Here is a 16,586-nt window from a genome sequence, read left to right on the forward strand (position 1 = left end):
TCACACCAATTAAAAAATCCTTGTATGACATAAGATCTGATAACACCAATTTTAGCTCTGTAGCGTTATTATGCGTGTAAAAATTTACGCTCAAAGATTTTTTAATTTTATATATTTAAACTTCTTATCAATCAGTTGTTTGAGCAATTTCAATGGGGAGGAGAAAAAAGATTAGAGCACTCACCTATTCAGTCAAATTGTATCTTCTCACTGAGTACTCAAATCGTATGTTATGTCATATAATTAAATGCCCTAATTTCCTTAATTGAACATCCTTTAGATTGAATGAAGCAATAGTTGATGTTATTATTAATACCCAGGAGTGCAACATGGATCGATTAAAAGAAAAGTTATCGACAGGCCATGGTTATATACAATCTGCCGAATAAATGGCACTGATATACGAATTAATTGAATAACTTCTCTGACTCTTTTATTAGTTAATAATAGGTGAAGACAATATACTCTGATATACTATAAAAATTAAACAATGTTCAATTAACGTAATAAAGTATTTTATTTTTATCTTGTGAATTAAAATATATTCAGTATTTACTCAAATGAGATAATTTCTCTCCTGTAAAGACCATTAAACTCAATCCCAATCCAATAAATGCCACGAGAAAATTCCCTCGTAAATGATTGAAGGAAATGGCCAGACATACTTTTTTCTTCAATATTGATCCTTGCACACTGTTTTTTTTGTCTTTCTCATTAGCAATGACGATATATCTCTGAGAAAAATCCCTTTTCCATTTATCTATTAATCCCATTTCAAGAAACCTTTGTATTCTAGAATATATATTATATAATAGACTTGCTTATTTTTTAATTGAATTACTTCCGTACTTTTGATTGAAATGCTTTAATATGGGAAAATTCTTTCTTAAAACAATTGCATATTCCGAAGTATAGAACTTTGATTTTGATAGGTAGACAAATTTCAAGTCATGTGCCTTTGGGTAAAACTCTGTAAAATAGCCTCCATCCGTGATATATACAGTCCTAAAAAGATAATTTACTCTAGATTAATCAATATTCAAATACTTTGATTAATTAAATGCCCCACTCCTTATTCCCATTGACCGTTTTTAAGCAATTCAAATGTCCCACACATTTATAGCCCTTCTCTGATGCCTGGTTCAATTTCCTCCCAATGCTTTTGTAAGTAGTGTCTTTTGAAACCTGAAATATAGTTTTGGGTTTGTAAGTGGTATTGTCCTTGAACTTCCGTTACTTTTATTCAAATCAAATTACGAGCGTATTTACGTATAAACGGTTCTAGGATGTTTCCCCCTCATATATATATTATGGCCAAAATATATATTCACACATATAGTTTAACGTTAAAAAAGGCTATCCCTCCACTTGAAGTCATCTATAATGATTTTTGGATTAATTAGTGTAAAACAAACACATTTGATTACATTTTAATAGATTTAAAATAGAAAATATCAAACATGAATCGTGACATGGTGTTACCTTCATTATATCATACAACATTTGCTACAAACAGAAAAAAAAGACCCATAATCATATCGTAGTTAGCCAAATAAGTCCCTCATAGCAACAGTTATTTATCTTTTTAGTGATCCCAAACAATAATATTATTTCTCCACAATTTTTTAAATGAATTACATTTACGAGAGTCGTATGAAAGTGCCGTGCAAAGTCCAAGAAATGGGAATATTGGTGCGTACCGAGGTTATGTTTAGTTAGTAGCATCTCTTGAAAGAACACAATCCAACTTTTAGCCAGATCAGTCAATTTCTTTCTGTTTGACATTCGTTTGAATCGAAGAATCGGCCGGAAAGATTATGGCGATCTTATTTTAGATTCGCAAAGAATTATCCTCATCGGCCATCTGGAAAAGGGTAAAAATATAACAAGTACCCAAAACTTAGCCAGAAAAACAGTCCTTTTCCCTCACGACAATGCACCAGTTCACATCTCAGCAGTTTTGGTTGCAAAACTAATTTAAATAGGGTTCCAACTCGAGATGCTCACACCATAAGCAATCTCAATCACCTTCACTCATATGTAATCCATCATTAAATAAAGGATTATATAAATGATTTCTTGTGTAGTAACCTCAACAGGGTGTCCTAAACGTTCAGTATAACTTGTGCCTATATGACCTATCCAAATTTTTTTTATACCACTTATAAACTGTTCTAATTGAAGGAACAGAGTTTCCATCATGTTTATCAAGCTTCTTTTTAGTCTCTTCAGGCATTTTGTCTATCATAAAGTAATGTTTAATCAACACAAAAATTACTTTTGTCCATTTTTTCAAACATCATTCGTTTTTTATAATATTAAAATCCCACTTAGTGTTTTATTTGATACTTTGTTACTATAATATTGCTTAGTAATATTTGATTAAAAGCGCAGCCTTTTTATTATATATAATAAAAAGGTATAGGACGGTGCTAATTCACTAATACTAAAATACCGCATATATTTTGCTGACGATTCGCTCGTCTCACTTGAAACAACATTGGAATTTCATAATTTATTGTTATGCATATTGAATGTACTATCCCATTTTTTCAAGAATTCGGCAGCTAAAAAATGAAATTTATTACCAGATTTATATAGCAAAATTAAATTTAAGCCTTCCAAAATATATCTTAAAGCCTTTTACGTCTAATAACACATAAGAAAAAGTTGTTAGATTGTGAATCTACCTATTATAAAAGATGATGTATACATAGATAATATTGTATTGCGAGTAAAAAAAGAACAGGGTCGCATAAAATGGAATTGCTCATCCGGGTTATGGGGGCAATGATAATTTTTTTATTTTTTGTCATAATATATCTAGATTGGGTATATGGAAGCTAAAAAAATAGCTAATGAATCATAATTAAAACAACATTCATTTGATATGAATGTTACGGATACATATGAAATTAAAAATTTCCAGTTATTCCATTTAAAAAATGAATTACAGAGGACTTAAAATAAAAAAAGCCCCATTTTAAACTCGAAAGAAATGTGCAAAGATACATTTTTACTATAATATAAATATGAGTGGCAAAGTTCCCAGGTTAGAATCTTCCGTCACCCGTATAAATAGAAAGTAAAAGAGGTTAATGCTATTGACGAATACAAGACCTCAAATAAAGATGAATAAAACGTTCCATCTATAAGCAAAAGGTTCAAATCACTTCCAGCTAGTTCTTCTAATGTATCAATGGGTTTCTCCATATTCGTACGACTTAGATATGAGACCAAACTCCCACCATATGCTACAAAATTAGGGTAATTTATTATAAATAATTCATTAATTATAGAACCATTTCCTGAAGAATAATATACTTACATGCAACAATACAAGAAGAGCATAGGAACCAAGTTCCGAGAATTATTCTTAATGATGTCCCCTTGGGATGAACTATACCTACGAAATACTTTGTTACTTGTCTCTTTCTATTTCCAAATAAAGATTAACTTTAGTCAAATACCTTTAAATTATTACAACACAACACAACTATGTGTCCCTTTCACAATCTGTTCATAACTTTTCCATTTTAAAAATAGACACACACTAAATGTTTTTACCTTGTTTAAAAAAGGAACCCCATATGTTTATGAAGGCCAAAGACAATTGAATCTTGTTTCTCTCATGGACATAAAGAATTGCTATGAAACATAATGAGAAAAATACCATAGTAATCAAAACCAAATACCATAAATATTTCTAATAAATCAATTAACAGTAATAAATTACATTAATTTTCTGTCTATAATTATTATAAGGGGATATATTTACTTCAAACGGCCAAAGAAGTGAATGCCATTTAGGAAGTTCCTGTGGAACATGCGTAATAAATGTTAGGTATGACTCTGAATAGCCCAAAGTAAAGTCAATTGCCACTTCACGCTGAAATTGTCGGGTTAATGATCCAATGGCAACGTCTACTTCCTGTGTGTTTGTTTGTTTTTAAAGAATAAAATTGTATTTTATATACTTCCAATGTTTGGATATGTCCCTACCTTTCTTTGAGCCATTCCAATAATCCCGTTCCAACTTCCATTTTGATTAATTTCTCCCCATTTACCGTCAATGCTCTTTATTAGCCTATCATTTCATTTATATAATTACATAATTATAATTACAATGTGGTAAAAAAAATTAGGTTATGCAATACCCATCGTCTGAAACTCACTTTTAATGTTGTACAATAAGAAAAGGAGCTTGAAACCCTTTATCAACCTTAGATTAGCATTAAAAATAAAGAATCTTTACTTAAAAAAGCCATATTTCGACGTGAAAGGCTATCTATATGTTATATGTGATTTGTGAATGTCTGTGAGTGAGAGTGTTTCAGGAATAAAAACCAAAGCAATGAATGGATTGTGCTGGAATTTTTTATGTAGACTCTCAAGGCTCAAGATATGATTCTAGTTGCTTAAAAAAAATGGTTTTCAAGTCCATAGTGCCCTTAAAATAACATTTTTCTAAAAACGAATTTTTGACTAACAAACGATTACTTCATTTAAAACAAAAAATAAATATCGTAAATTCTAAGAAGGATTATCATACATGTTGGTATCTACCATTGCCAGCCAACAAGCCCCCGCCCCTAAAATTACTTTGTCACCCATGACTTTTTTTCTATATGTAAACGGATTCCGAAAGTTTCAATGTTAAAGTTATGTTGTTGAATTTCAAAAGTTTCATTAGAGTTCATTTTCTTAAGTGACACTTAAGAATATAATCCTTACTTTTGATTTGGAAGAAAAACAAATTGAAGCCAAACAAAATACTTTGAATACTCAAACAATTCCAACCACTGTAGTTTCCTCCGATTAGCAACACCCATAAATGTTTAATACAATAAATGAGTACTTAAAATGAAGGAACTTCATCTTGACTTGAAAAAAAATAAATCTTTAAGATATATTAGATATTTCACAGCCAGCCAGTCTTTCAATTAATTCAAATATAATGATTATATAATTGCTCTTTGCATACTAACTGAATGATTCTGTCGGCAGAGATCATAATATGTCTTTTGATTTGAAGTCATATGATATTATTAAAAGATTGATCCTATCTAAACAAGAAAGTTCAGAAATGTATTAAATGATTTCTTGTAAAAAGTTATGAAAGCATCAATAAATACAATTTCAAAGGTCCTTGATGATGATTGTCATACGAAGTTGAAATTATAATGAACTGGCAACTTTTGTTTGGTATTTTTATCTTTCTCCTGGACATTGAAAGATGAATAAAAATCAACTGGAACCAATCAATCATTCTGAATCTGTCATATTTTTATGAAAATTTTAAAATTGAGTAATTTACTTTCAATAGTAAATATGACTTCTTTTAAGAGAAAAGTATAGACTAAATGAGTCAAAATTCATTGTATTGTACTATGGAATGTGGTTTCTGAACGTATATATTTATATAGTATATCATAACTCATAACTAATTTGGTATCCTTCAGCAATATTGAATTATTTTTATGCGACTTCATTTTTTTATTTATTATCTTACTTCTTGACAGTTTCCTTTATTATCCATTCTCCAACTATGTGTGCATTTGTCTTTGGCACTCAACATAACAGTAATTTCTATTAATTTAGCCACTTACAATAAAATTTAGGAGTGAGCACAGATACTTATTTTATTTTATTTGGAGGTCAGAACAGTGCTTTTGATCGTTTGAGTATCTGAAGTTGGGCTAAAATTTGTTTTTCTTCTAAATCAAAAATAAGGATTACATTCTTATGTATCACTTGAGAAAAGAAACTTTAAGGAAACTTTCAAAATTCAGCAACAATACTTTAAAATGAAACTTCTGAATCCCTTTACAAATAATGTCGTTAAAAATCATTTTCAAATAGCTATAGAGGTCAAAAAACGCCATTCGAACACTGAAACTTTACAAAGTCAATGGGATCGGACGGGACAAAAATGGTCCCTCTTTTTCGAACTGGACGTTTCTGGATAAATATGTTTATTCAGCAATCTCCTCCTGGGGAAAATTTAACCTTCAGAAGAGAATGGATCTGTATAACTTCTTAATAATTCCTAATACAATTTACAAAGCAGCCGCTATTCCCTGGCGGACCGAGAAAGCAATCGGAAGGGAATCTAGCTGACTCAATCGATCGTTTCATAGATTGTATTTACCTTCTATCAAAAGACACAAATCTCTCATCTGAGGAGGACTATCTCTACTCCCCAGAATAATCCCTAAAATATACCAAAAAGTTTTAATTGATCTTACGTGACATCCGAACGTTGAGTGGGGATCCACTATCTCATCTCGTCCGTCTAACACTTGGCTTATGCTTGGAACAGATTTCATAAATAATCATCTGGAGGAATTTTCTCCTTCTTTAGCAGCAATTCAAAGGATTTTATGGAAAGGAACGATGTTTTTTTTTATCGTCCTCGGTCATTAACGTGGTGAGACAAAATAACAATAGGAATTTTTATTTTAAAAACCTTGTAGAATCCAGAAAATTGGAATGGTTTGTTTTATCAAATAATATTTTTTCGATTCACGATTAAGGCAACAACTCAATGTTCAACTGTGGTAATTTTATTTACCCACTCATGAAAGCCGCAAAATTTCATATAATGCCCATTCCATGGTATTTGAAAATGTCTTTCGAATCAAATTTTAAGGAAAATGCAGAAGAAATATGCAATAAGTTTTTAAAAATTTTAAATCTACTGATATCTTGGAAAAAGAGAATTAAGAACTCAATTGCTAAAATAATGATGGAAAAGGTTTTACTTTGCAATTTCAAATCTCCACAGGATGTCGATTTTGTAATGCTCCTTGCAAAGATTGTGGGAAATTATTTAATTCAGCAATACATGGTTTTATTGACTACTCTTTGTATTGTAAAGAAATTTATTTCTCTTAACATTTCTGGACTACGGGATAAGTTCGTAACTCCTCTTCTATTATTCGGGGTCACATTAAATGCCCCCAAAGCTCCAAAAAAGACACATGTCTTGGAGTTTGCTCTCTCAAACTGTAAAAGTAGAATCTAAGACGGTAACTGAAGGTGAACATGTCAGAAAGGAAGAACTGAGAGGTATTTTTATTGTGACTACTGCAAGATATTCAGCATTCACCATCAAATTCCTGATTTGAATGGTCTATTGTGAAAAAATGGGCGGGGATCTTATTGGTTACTACTCTTCAAGTTTGAATAACAATAATTTTTTTGTTACCATTGAATGTTTAGCCTTTGTTTCTCGTTTTTTTATTGTTAATATTTTAACATGAATTCTTAGGAATATTTTAATGTTTGTTTTATACCTATGAACATATTTTATCAACCTTTTAGATAAAATGCATGTAATAATTCTTACCATGTGAGTAATAGTAATCATGTCATTTTAGTTTAGGGATTTAATTATTAACTATAATGTTTATTTATACATTTTCGCGTACATAACTTCCCTAGACCAATAAAGAGAGAGAGAGAAAAAAAAAAGTACAACAAAAGATCAAATTAACAGGTACCTATAAATATGGACATCCTAATACACACACTAAAATAAAAATTTAGAATAAGTTGACCTATTTTGTAACCTTTGACCTTTTATATGACCTTAAAACTATACTTTATTAACTTAAAATGTTATATAACTTTTGCTTTAAGCATAAAAGTGTTTTAATTATCAGGACATTTTCGAATTTTTTTTTATTACATTGAAAATAGATGAAAAAAATACGTATCCATGGGTGAAAAAGTAATTTTCAGGATAGGGGAGGGGCGGATTTTTGCTTTTGCATTCGAAAAATTGTTTTAAAAAGTATTTGTCAACAGGTGAATGACAAGGAGCTCTCTTTCTCCTCTTTATTCAATTGGTTGTGCATTCAGAAAATTATATAGGTTGGTGAAAAAAAGTACATACTCAGTATTGTAACCTATGCTTTTTCCTAGGATATCCACCATTTGTTTTTCAATCCCGTTCACAATATTTGGAGATATTTGGAACAGAAAGGGTGGGTGCATCATGTATGCAACCTTTAAATTGTATCCCATCAAATTCATATCATTATTTTGAAGTTTAAACTTCTTAATAAAATCTACGAAAACAAAGTCGAACTTTGATTAAAAAATTATAAATTCCTAAAAGTCCTACCGGATCTCTTATTTGACCAAATATTCACCAATGGAAACTTTTCATAAGCATATGGATTCACTTGATATACATTTACAACACTCTATGAATGTTAAAAGAAGTCATTTTTAAAACATAGGTACATACTACCTGAATGAATCAATTACTTGTATATTTGATGAAGGCAAAATTACTATTGCAATATGTAGTATATCCATCAAGGCTTCAATTCCATGCACATCTGATAAGGAATTGACAAATGCAAAGTATTGGTAGGGATCATTTGTTAAAGACCGGTCCCAGACCTAGGTGTATACATAATATAATTATAAAATTTCAATTGCTATCTCAAATTTGAATTTACCTCTTTGAAAAAAGACACGATATAATCTTTCGATCCAAAAACCAGAGTTTGAACGCAGGTTTTAAAGTGCAGTATTTCCATGGAATTAATCCATGAACTAATGATGCTTTGATAATTTACAACTCTTTCGAAAATAAAGGATATGAGAAAAAGAAAGTGATGTGCACAAAGCAAATAATATTTACCTAAACTCCTCTTGAAGATTTTCAAGTACTTTGTTAATCTTTGGATTTTCAAATGAGAAATCCACAATGAAGATGGAGCAAGCGGGATTCACCTCTGTTATCCGTGATACAAAGGCATTTAGTGATACTATTAGTTATTAATATATTATGGAAGCATAAATCTTGATCTTTCAACTCAACTTACAATTGTGTTCTTCATTTCTTTGTCCTACAACGGATGATATCGTAATTATCCAAATGATGAAGTAAACTCTCATTTTTTTAAACTTCTCCTCAATTCTTTTTTGCTAAAATGTTTGAATGCTGCATTTAAATGATTCAAAGGACGGGAACTGAAATTAATTCAATTTTTGATTATTTGTCAAATAAAATTGAAACCCACTTACTGTTTTAATTATTTTTTAATTTATAACGTGTACAAATAAAAGCTCGAATTTTTGAGTAGTTTTACTTAATTTATACATTTGAGCCAATTTTGTATTAGGAAAATGAATGAACAAAAAATCAACTTTTTTAAGGGTTTTGTTTGAATAAGAATGATGCCTCAGTTTTTGTTTTGTTTTTAAATTAAAGGAGTTTCATTTTAAGGAATATCAATCTTTGATTCAACAAAGAGAACTTTTTTCTATCTGCATCCATTTCATTTCAACTTTAAAACAGGAAAAGAAGGCAAAAACATATATTTAGCAATATCCAGAACAAACCTCAGGAGCTGAGCTTAATCAAAGCCTAATGCCTATGGGACCACCAACGCCAATAGATAATAATAACTTTATGGAATTTATATATTCACCATTTGCTGATGAAGATCTTTAAATTAAAATTTATGTCTAGGCTTTTACGACGCTCTAGACACAGAACAAAGATGTTTTTCTATGCATTTAATAAATGTAAAGTATAGATTTTCAAAACAAAACAAAAAAAACTTACTTAATATTTCCAAAATTAAAGATGTATCCCGTATTTTAATTGATTAGATAATCCCTCTACGTATATAATTAAATTCAAAATGCACATGTATAAATAAACATCAGAAATAACTAACATTAAGAGAAAAATTACTTTATGAAAGGAATCTTTGTTTGCAAAATATTTGGCAATTCAAGAAACACCATGCACTGAAATAGTATAATACAAGCGGGTTACTTCATTATACCGTCATTATTACAACTGGGAATTAATGCTTCTATTCCTACGACAAGTTTTGATTTATTTCTATTAATTATAACCAACATAATTAGTCTTTCCTTGAGTTTTATAGTACGTATTCTTTTTTTGTAAGACAGGAATTCCATTAATTAACTCGTTACTTAATATTAAAGTAGGTTATTTTCCTTTTGTGATTTATAATATAAGGCCCGTAATACTATAAATCACCGAATTTGTATTAGTCAGTTAGCAACAAATATATATTTATGTGCGTTCAAACTATGTTTGATGTTGTAAGGATAGTGTTCCAAATGGAGAATAAAACTAAAACCCGAATTTAAAAGGTGGGCCCAGGAACATATTTGGTTTTTTTTTTGGCATTTTTCAAATTGAAATATTTTTTTAGAGTGGGTCATTATGGGAAGGGTTTGATCAAGCATAGTGATCATAAATATCTGGAATAAAGATAAAAAATTTCTTTTTCCCATATGAGCCAATTTTTCTAATATATTCTTGGAATTTTTTTGGAAAAAAGCTCAGAAAATTTAATTTTTGTGAATAGCTGTTGAGTATTGAAATTTTTTTCCAAAATTTAATATTTGCTATTTGAACTTCTGAAATTTTTTTCCAAAAAATTTAACTTCTTTGAATAGATGTAAAATTTAATAAGTTAAACATAATTTTTGAAATTTTTTTATAAAAAATTTAATTTTTGAATTTTTTTTATAAAAAATTTAATTTTTGAAATTTTTTTATAAAAAATTTAATTTTTCAAATTATTTTCAATATAATTTTATTTTCAAATTTTTTTCCCCTAAAATTTTAAGGCCCCCACCCAAAAAAAAATAATAATATTAATAAATATTGTCCTATGGACGCCCTTGTATAATATTGGTAGGAGAACCCAACATTGTTCAGAGTTATTAGACGTCGACAAACAGACACAAAATATAACACAATAGTAAAAATAATAACACAATGCAACAGTATTATTTGTCGTCTGGCCTAAACCCACCTTTTTTAATGTTATTTAAGGCCTAAAAGACGAAAATGACCCCTACAAAAACACATTGCAGTAAATTTGGCCTTTAAAGCCTTTATTTAAAATCACATTTTACATTATAATTTCAAATAAATAAAATAACTATATAGATGAAAATGTTCTTATATAATATTTAATAAATAAACAATGTAAGATTGCATGAAAAAGTTTTTGAAATTATGTACATATAATTAAGTAAAATACACGGTCCAATGGCAAAAATGGTACAAAACAGTATATGCTCTATTTAATAGAGTTGGATCCCTTGATTCCAAATGTGGCCTAGTTTTTTCTTCCATAGCCTCGTGGCCTTCAGAAAAAGGCTAAAAGAAAATTGTTCTTTTTGGCTATTTTTAAGGTTCAAAGCTGCATTAAGCCCTCGGTTTTGAAGATAGGGATAAAATTCTAAATCTAAAATTATACCCAAAAAATATCTGCATAATACTTTTAATTCGAGTTATCTCTGTTTAAAGTGGAAAATAGGTGCCTGGTTTCCAGGCTACAGTGAAGTTAAAACGCATTTGCGTCCTTTCTTTGATTTATTTTTGTCTTGGCTTCTCAATTTCATCCAAAGCCTTTCTTGTTGAGGATATTTACAATTGCCTAATGATCTATCTCAATATGAAAATGGGGTAATCCTTGAAGATAAACGTTTAATTTTTTTTGTTGCCCGATATATGGGCATCATCTCAAGCGTTATCATTCCATAATTATCTTCTACATTTAACCATCTAGAATTTGCTTCAATTAGATGTCATTATCCTTCACTGTCTTCTTGCCTTAAGATATACACAAGACCTTTTTTCTTGGAAGCATCAGTCTCTAAAATAGCTTTTCTATTCGGCATCAAGTGACTCTTTTGAGGTAATTTAACCAAAGACTTCTTGACATCTTCAAATATATGTCATCATGTCCTTTAGTCCATATGCACTCCTTCTTGTTGGATAATAAAGATCTCACTGTGATAGATAAGTTGGTCATTTCCTTTGAAAATCCCCTCATTTGATTGACCATTCTCATAAACGATCTCAACTCAGTTATGTTTTGAGGAGCTGGTATTTTTGAAAGGGCTTCTGTTTTTCTGGGATCGATATTAATTTCATGTTCTCCTACGATATGACCAATAAACTCAATCTTTGGCTCAGCAAATTGAAATTTTCCTTTATTGAGTGATATTCCAAACATCCTACTTCGATCAAGAAATTCTTTGACTCTTTTAACATGTTGTTCAAATGTCTCACCATATTTTAAAATATAATCGAACAACTTCTTCGTATTTGGCAATTCCCCATAAGCTTGGTCCATCATAGGATTGAATACGTCACGTGTTGTATTTAATCCCATTGCCCATCTTTTAAACTTGAATCTTTCCCACGGAGTTATAAACGTTGTTAGGTCTTGGCTCTCATAATGTTAAGGGATCGTCAATATCCTTTAATTGCATCAAACTTGGAAAAGTACTTATTTAAGTACTTTTAAAGTATGTTTGAAATTATCTCCTTGGGATTAGTCACAGGATGTATAGGTCTTTTGACAAACTTATTTCATTTTGTTAGATCCACTGTAAGTCAAACCTTACCATTTTTATTTCCCACAACAACCATAGGGTGGCACGATTCCGTAGGTTTATTTCCCATCGGCTCAATTATTCAATTTGTCAACAATTCTTCCAATTCCTTGTAATAGCTAATTCCAATAGCTTCTCTATAAGAAAAGGGAATCGTCCTTGCTGTGTAGATTTTCCAAGGTTCTGCTCCTTCCATTAAAGATATTTTTACCGATGCACATTTCATCTTTCTTAATGGTTGATTTCTATCAATTAACACATCATGATACTCCTCCACAAGCTTGTCTCTCATGGTTTCAGTTTCTTCATCGGAAATATATTTCATTTCCTTGATTCCACGAGCACTAGGTTATTTGGCCCTTTTCCATCTACCTCGATCAATTTGACTTGGATAATCCTCTGGTAAAATTCTTAATTGTTTACACAATACCCACGACATAAGAAATTTAACATTTTCCTTTACAATTATAATCTTTTCTTTCATCTCCTCATTTCCAAAACATACATTTAAAATTATGGACCCTAGTTGATTAAAAGTAGCTCCAGTAGCTCCATAAACGAGAATCTGAAGGTCTTTTAAAATCTCTAAGTGGTATTCAATTTCTTTTAAAAAATTCTCATCCGCAATAGATACCTCACAACCAGAATCCGGAATTGTATAACTATAATTACATAAGTATGTTCCATCTAGAAAGTTTAATCGAACTTGTATTGCAGGCGAGGAATAAATGTGGTCACGTTTCTTACCGTGACTCTTCTGTTTCTTGAAATTCCATTTGTATAGGCCTTTGAATCTTTAAAATGGCCAATTCTTTTACAATTTCTACATTCCTGTTTCCAAGCAGGACATTTATTTATAATATGGTCTCTTGAGCAGAATATACAATCCATTATTTTTCTTTCAGGAGGATTTTTCCTAAAACTATTTTTGTTTCGACTAAGGCTTTGATCCCTGAATTTTCCTCTTGTAATCTTGTTGACTTTTACAGAATTTAATTTTTCGTCATCCCTCTTCGACATTTCCTCAGCTCGACATCTATCAATAACTTTTGAAGTGTACATTCTTTTTCTTCTATGGCCATAAGCTTTTTCCTCGTTTCTTCATCCCGAAGTTCCACAATTAATTTAACTTTGATATTTTCTTCTAAACAGTCTTTATTACCCCATAGTTCATTTAATTCGACACGATTTGCAGTTCGAGTTACCTCTACATAGAAATCCTCGAATGGTTGACCTTCTTTTTGATGCAAGGAATGGAATTGAACTTTGTCAAGAATGATGTTATATTGAGAGCGAAAATATTTCCTCAATTCTTCTAAAATTTCAGGAATGGAAAACTCTGTGTTTTCTTTAATCCCAATTGAGACTCTTAATTTCTCCTTCATTTCTATATCCATGAACTATGATAAATTTGCTAGCTGTTTTGTGTGAGAGTAGCTATCAACTCCTGATAGTTGCCTGTAGTCTTCAAAACTGAGTTTCCATTCAATAAACTCATTCAAATCCATGCTTCCTCTCAATAGTTCCAGTTCCTAATATGCAATTTTTCAGATTTTGATCCTTTAGTTCCTCCATTTTTTCTTGAGTTCCTCCATCCATGCGATCCCTTCTTTGAACATAAAGGTATCCTTTTTGCTCCTTTGTTTCAGACTTGAACTCCATTAATTCTAAAATATCCTCTAAGACGTGTAATCTGCCGCGGGCCCTTTGATGAGAAATTTCTACAATTTCAATTCTGTTTCAACGCTTTAATTTATTAATGCTCAGTGTGACATGACCTTTGTACGCCTGAAATTTTGATTTTATAAAGAAAAAACTTCTTACTTTTAAGTTTTCCATTATGTTTCTTAAGATTGGTTCTGGTTTATCGACTGCCCCATATCATATACGTGGATATGAGATATATGAGGATATGGAGTTTATATATATACTTTATTCTACACAAGGAGAATCCAGGATGACTCTCATTATTATACATAAAATACACACGGAGCATTTATACATAGGTTACTAAACCTATAGGTATGAAGATATATAAGAGGTCCACTGAATGAAAGGAACCCTAAGCATTTACATATATTAGCTATGCCACTTGTTGGCATTGATAGTAAATAAGGTTACTCTGAAAAAATTAGTTTAGCAGTTTTTTAAAAGAAGGAGACTGTTGAAAATAAATTGGAGGTTCCCTTACTCTCAAAAAATAAGTTATGCTGTTTTTTAAAGGAAGGAAGCTGTTGAAAATAAATAAGAGTTTGCCTTGAATAAAAGTACTAGCTCAAAACACTTTTCAAGGTTGCCCTAAAAAACTGCATGGAGACTATTTTGAGGCTTTTCAAAAAAAATTATTTTTAATAAATTAGAAACAATTATATAAAAATTGAGAGCAGTTTTAATTAATAGTTCATGTTTTTAAGCTAAATCTAAAGAGAATACATAACCCTGTCCGAAACGTTGATTTCTATTGAATTACATTAAATAAATCTTAGTCAAAAGACAACGAACTGCGCAAGATATGAAAATAGCGCATAAACATATTTTTGACGAATCAGAATTAGAGATAAGAAAAAACATACTTGATTAATATACATGACACCTCTTTCCCTTATAGTCTACTAAGTAGCAAAACGATACGAAAAAAATAAACAAGGAAAAATATCTTGGTCAGAATTTACTTTTTTGTCCGCCAAGGGCAGTATTTGGCTATTATTTCTACCTTCAAGTAAATAACAACTCTAGCTATATACTAGAATATATTCATGTATTATAAAAAATATCTATATTTCAGTCAAAAGTGTAGAAAGTAGAATATATTTATATTCTAATTATACAATGAATAAAATAACTATTAACTATAGTTTAGTTATTTTAGTGATAAATTATGTGAGATGATAACTTCAACTTGTCCTTCAATGTAGCAGATAAGCCTTTTCACCATATTACGTGTAATTTAGAGAAGAACTCTACTGACCCCCACAAGCACTGTATGGATTCGCTGACCAATGTCGGATGATACCTACTGGAACATTAATCTCTATGTTCCATTGACAAGGCTTCCAAATTTAAGGCTCCATTTTTAAATCCTTCACGTAATAAGGAGACTCTTCGGAGGTGGATAAATTGATGGAAATTCATGAGGTGAAATCGGAAGTTGGGACAGCTCAATACTGGTCTGCTAATGGAATGTTCGTTTTTTTTCGGGGAAGAGGGCAAATTGACCCCGATATACTGGTGGCAGATATTGATGATGGAACCTGCAAGAGGAGGCTACAGAATAGGCCGTTATTGAATTCGGAATCTATTAAATTTTTATAGGTTACCTCAGAATTTTATTCTATAATAGATTAAAAGAAATATAGCTTGTAAATTATAATTGAATTTGTGTTCTTTATTTTAAATTGTATGGACTTAAGCTTTTATTTTCTCCTTAGTTTTAGATTCATTTATGGGATGTTACTAACTTCAACCATGTATCGCCATCAGAGATGATCTTTTCATGAAGAATCTGCCCACTAAACGTAAACGTGTTGGTACTAAGTATCAGCAATATACAGGATAGGTGTTTTCGCTTGTTTTCTCATATTCATTCATTTTTTATGATATTAGTTATCTGTTCTTTGAATATAAATTCTCTGATAGCAGAGCCAAGGAAAACAGAGCTGATGAAGTACTTGAGATTTCTAGATTGGCCAGATATAATTGTCTTGGTTGATACGAGAACAAGTATCAAAAGTTCTTATGGAAATCCTAACTTTTATGATATATTCGAATCGCATTCAAATGAAAATAGTTGAGGAGTACCCATATTAGCAAAAAATTGTTTGATTCCTGTGTTAAAATATTCTGACTCCAGCGGAGTCAGTGTTACATTCAAAAAAATTGTGTCTTGACTAAAAAAATTAATATTTCTAAGGTTATTTATGTATCCTATTATTTTTTTTCAAGGGTTCTTATTATTCACAAAAATATATACCCGACAATTTTAAAATTATGAAATAATGAAAAAATTACGCGGGAACACGAAAAAATATATATTTTAAATAAAAATAATTTTCAGAAACGATTACTAAAACTACGTAAAGGTTGTAATCAAAAAGTGTATGTGTTAAAATCGTATACCTTTCAAAAAAGTTTATTTTTCTTACACAAAGGATATTAAAAACTCGTCCAAA

The 16,586-nt window shown here is 30.4% G+C and overlaps 1 protein-coding gene across 1 annotated transcript; it reads right to left on the reverse strand.

Moving 5' to 3' along the window:
• Positions 1-498: 498 nt before the first annotated feature.
• On the reverse strand, positions 499-8,989 carry LOC121116236 (glutamate receptor ionotropic, delta-2-like). The gene is made up of 14 exons (XM_040710484.2): positions 8,844-8,989; positions 8,660-8,786; positions 8,475-8,598; positions 8,278-8,415; positions 8,132-8,213; positions 7,901-8,075; positions 4,003-4,087; positions 3,779-3,931; positions 3,568-3,706; positions 3,329-3,406; positions 3,121-3,254; positions 1,070-1,185; positions 850-1,005; positions 499-792 (listed from the first exon to the last, which is right to left on the reverse strand). Exons 1-14 carry the CDS (start codon positions 8,914-8,916, stop codon positions 546-548), a joined length of 1,827 nt encoding a protein of 608 aa, XP_040566418.1. The 5' UTR covers positions 8,917-8,989; the 3' UTR covers positions 499-545.
• Between the last annotated feature and the right edge of the window lie 7,597 nt (positions 8,990-16,586).

Source organism: Lepeophtheirus salmonis, chromosome 4 (assembly GCF_016086655.4).
Source record: "Lepeophtheirus salmonis chromosome 4, UVic_Lsal_1.4, whole genome shotgun sequence".
NCBI lineage: Eukaryota > Metazoa > Arthropoda > Copepoda > Siphonostomatoida > Caligidae > Lepeophtheirus > Lepeophtheirus salmonis.

Bases quoted from the DNA above. Each gene is read 5' to 3' on its own strand.
- LOC121116236 (XM_040710484.2), bottom strand. From the start codon at position 8,916: ATGAGAGTTTACTTCATCATTTGGATAATTACGATATCATCCGTTGTA. The intron at 8,214-8,277 runs GTAATTGATTCA...TAACATTCATAG, and splicing joins TGCCTTCATCAAATATACAA to AGTGTTGTAAATGTATATCA. The intron at 3,707-3,778 runs GTAAATATATCC...TTGATTTATTAG, and splicing joins CACTTCTTTGGCCGTTTGAA to AAATATTTATGGTATTTGGT.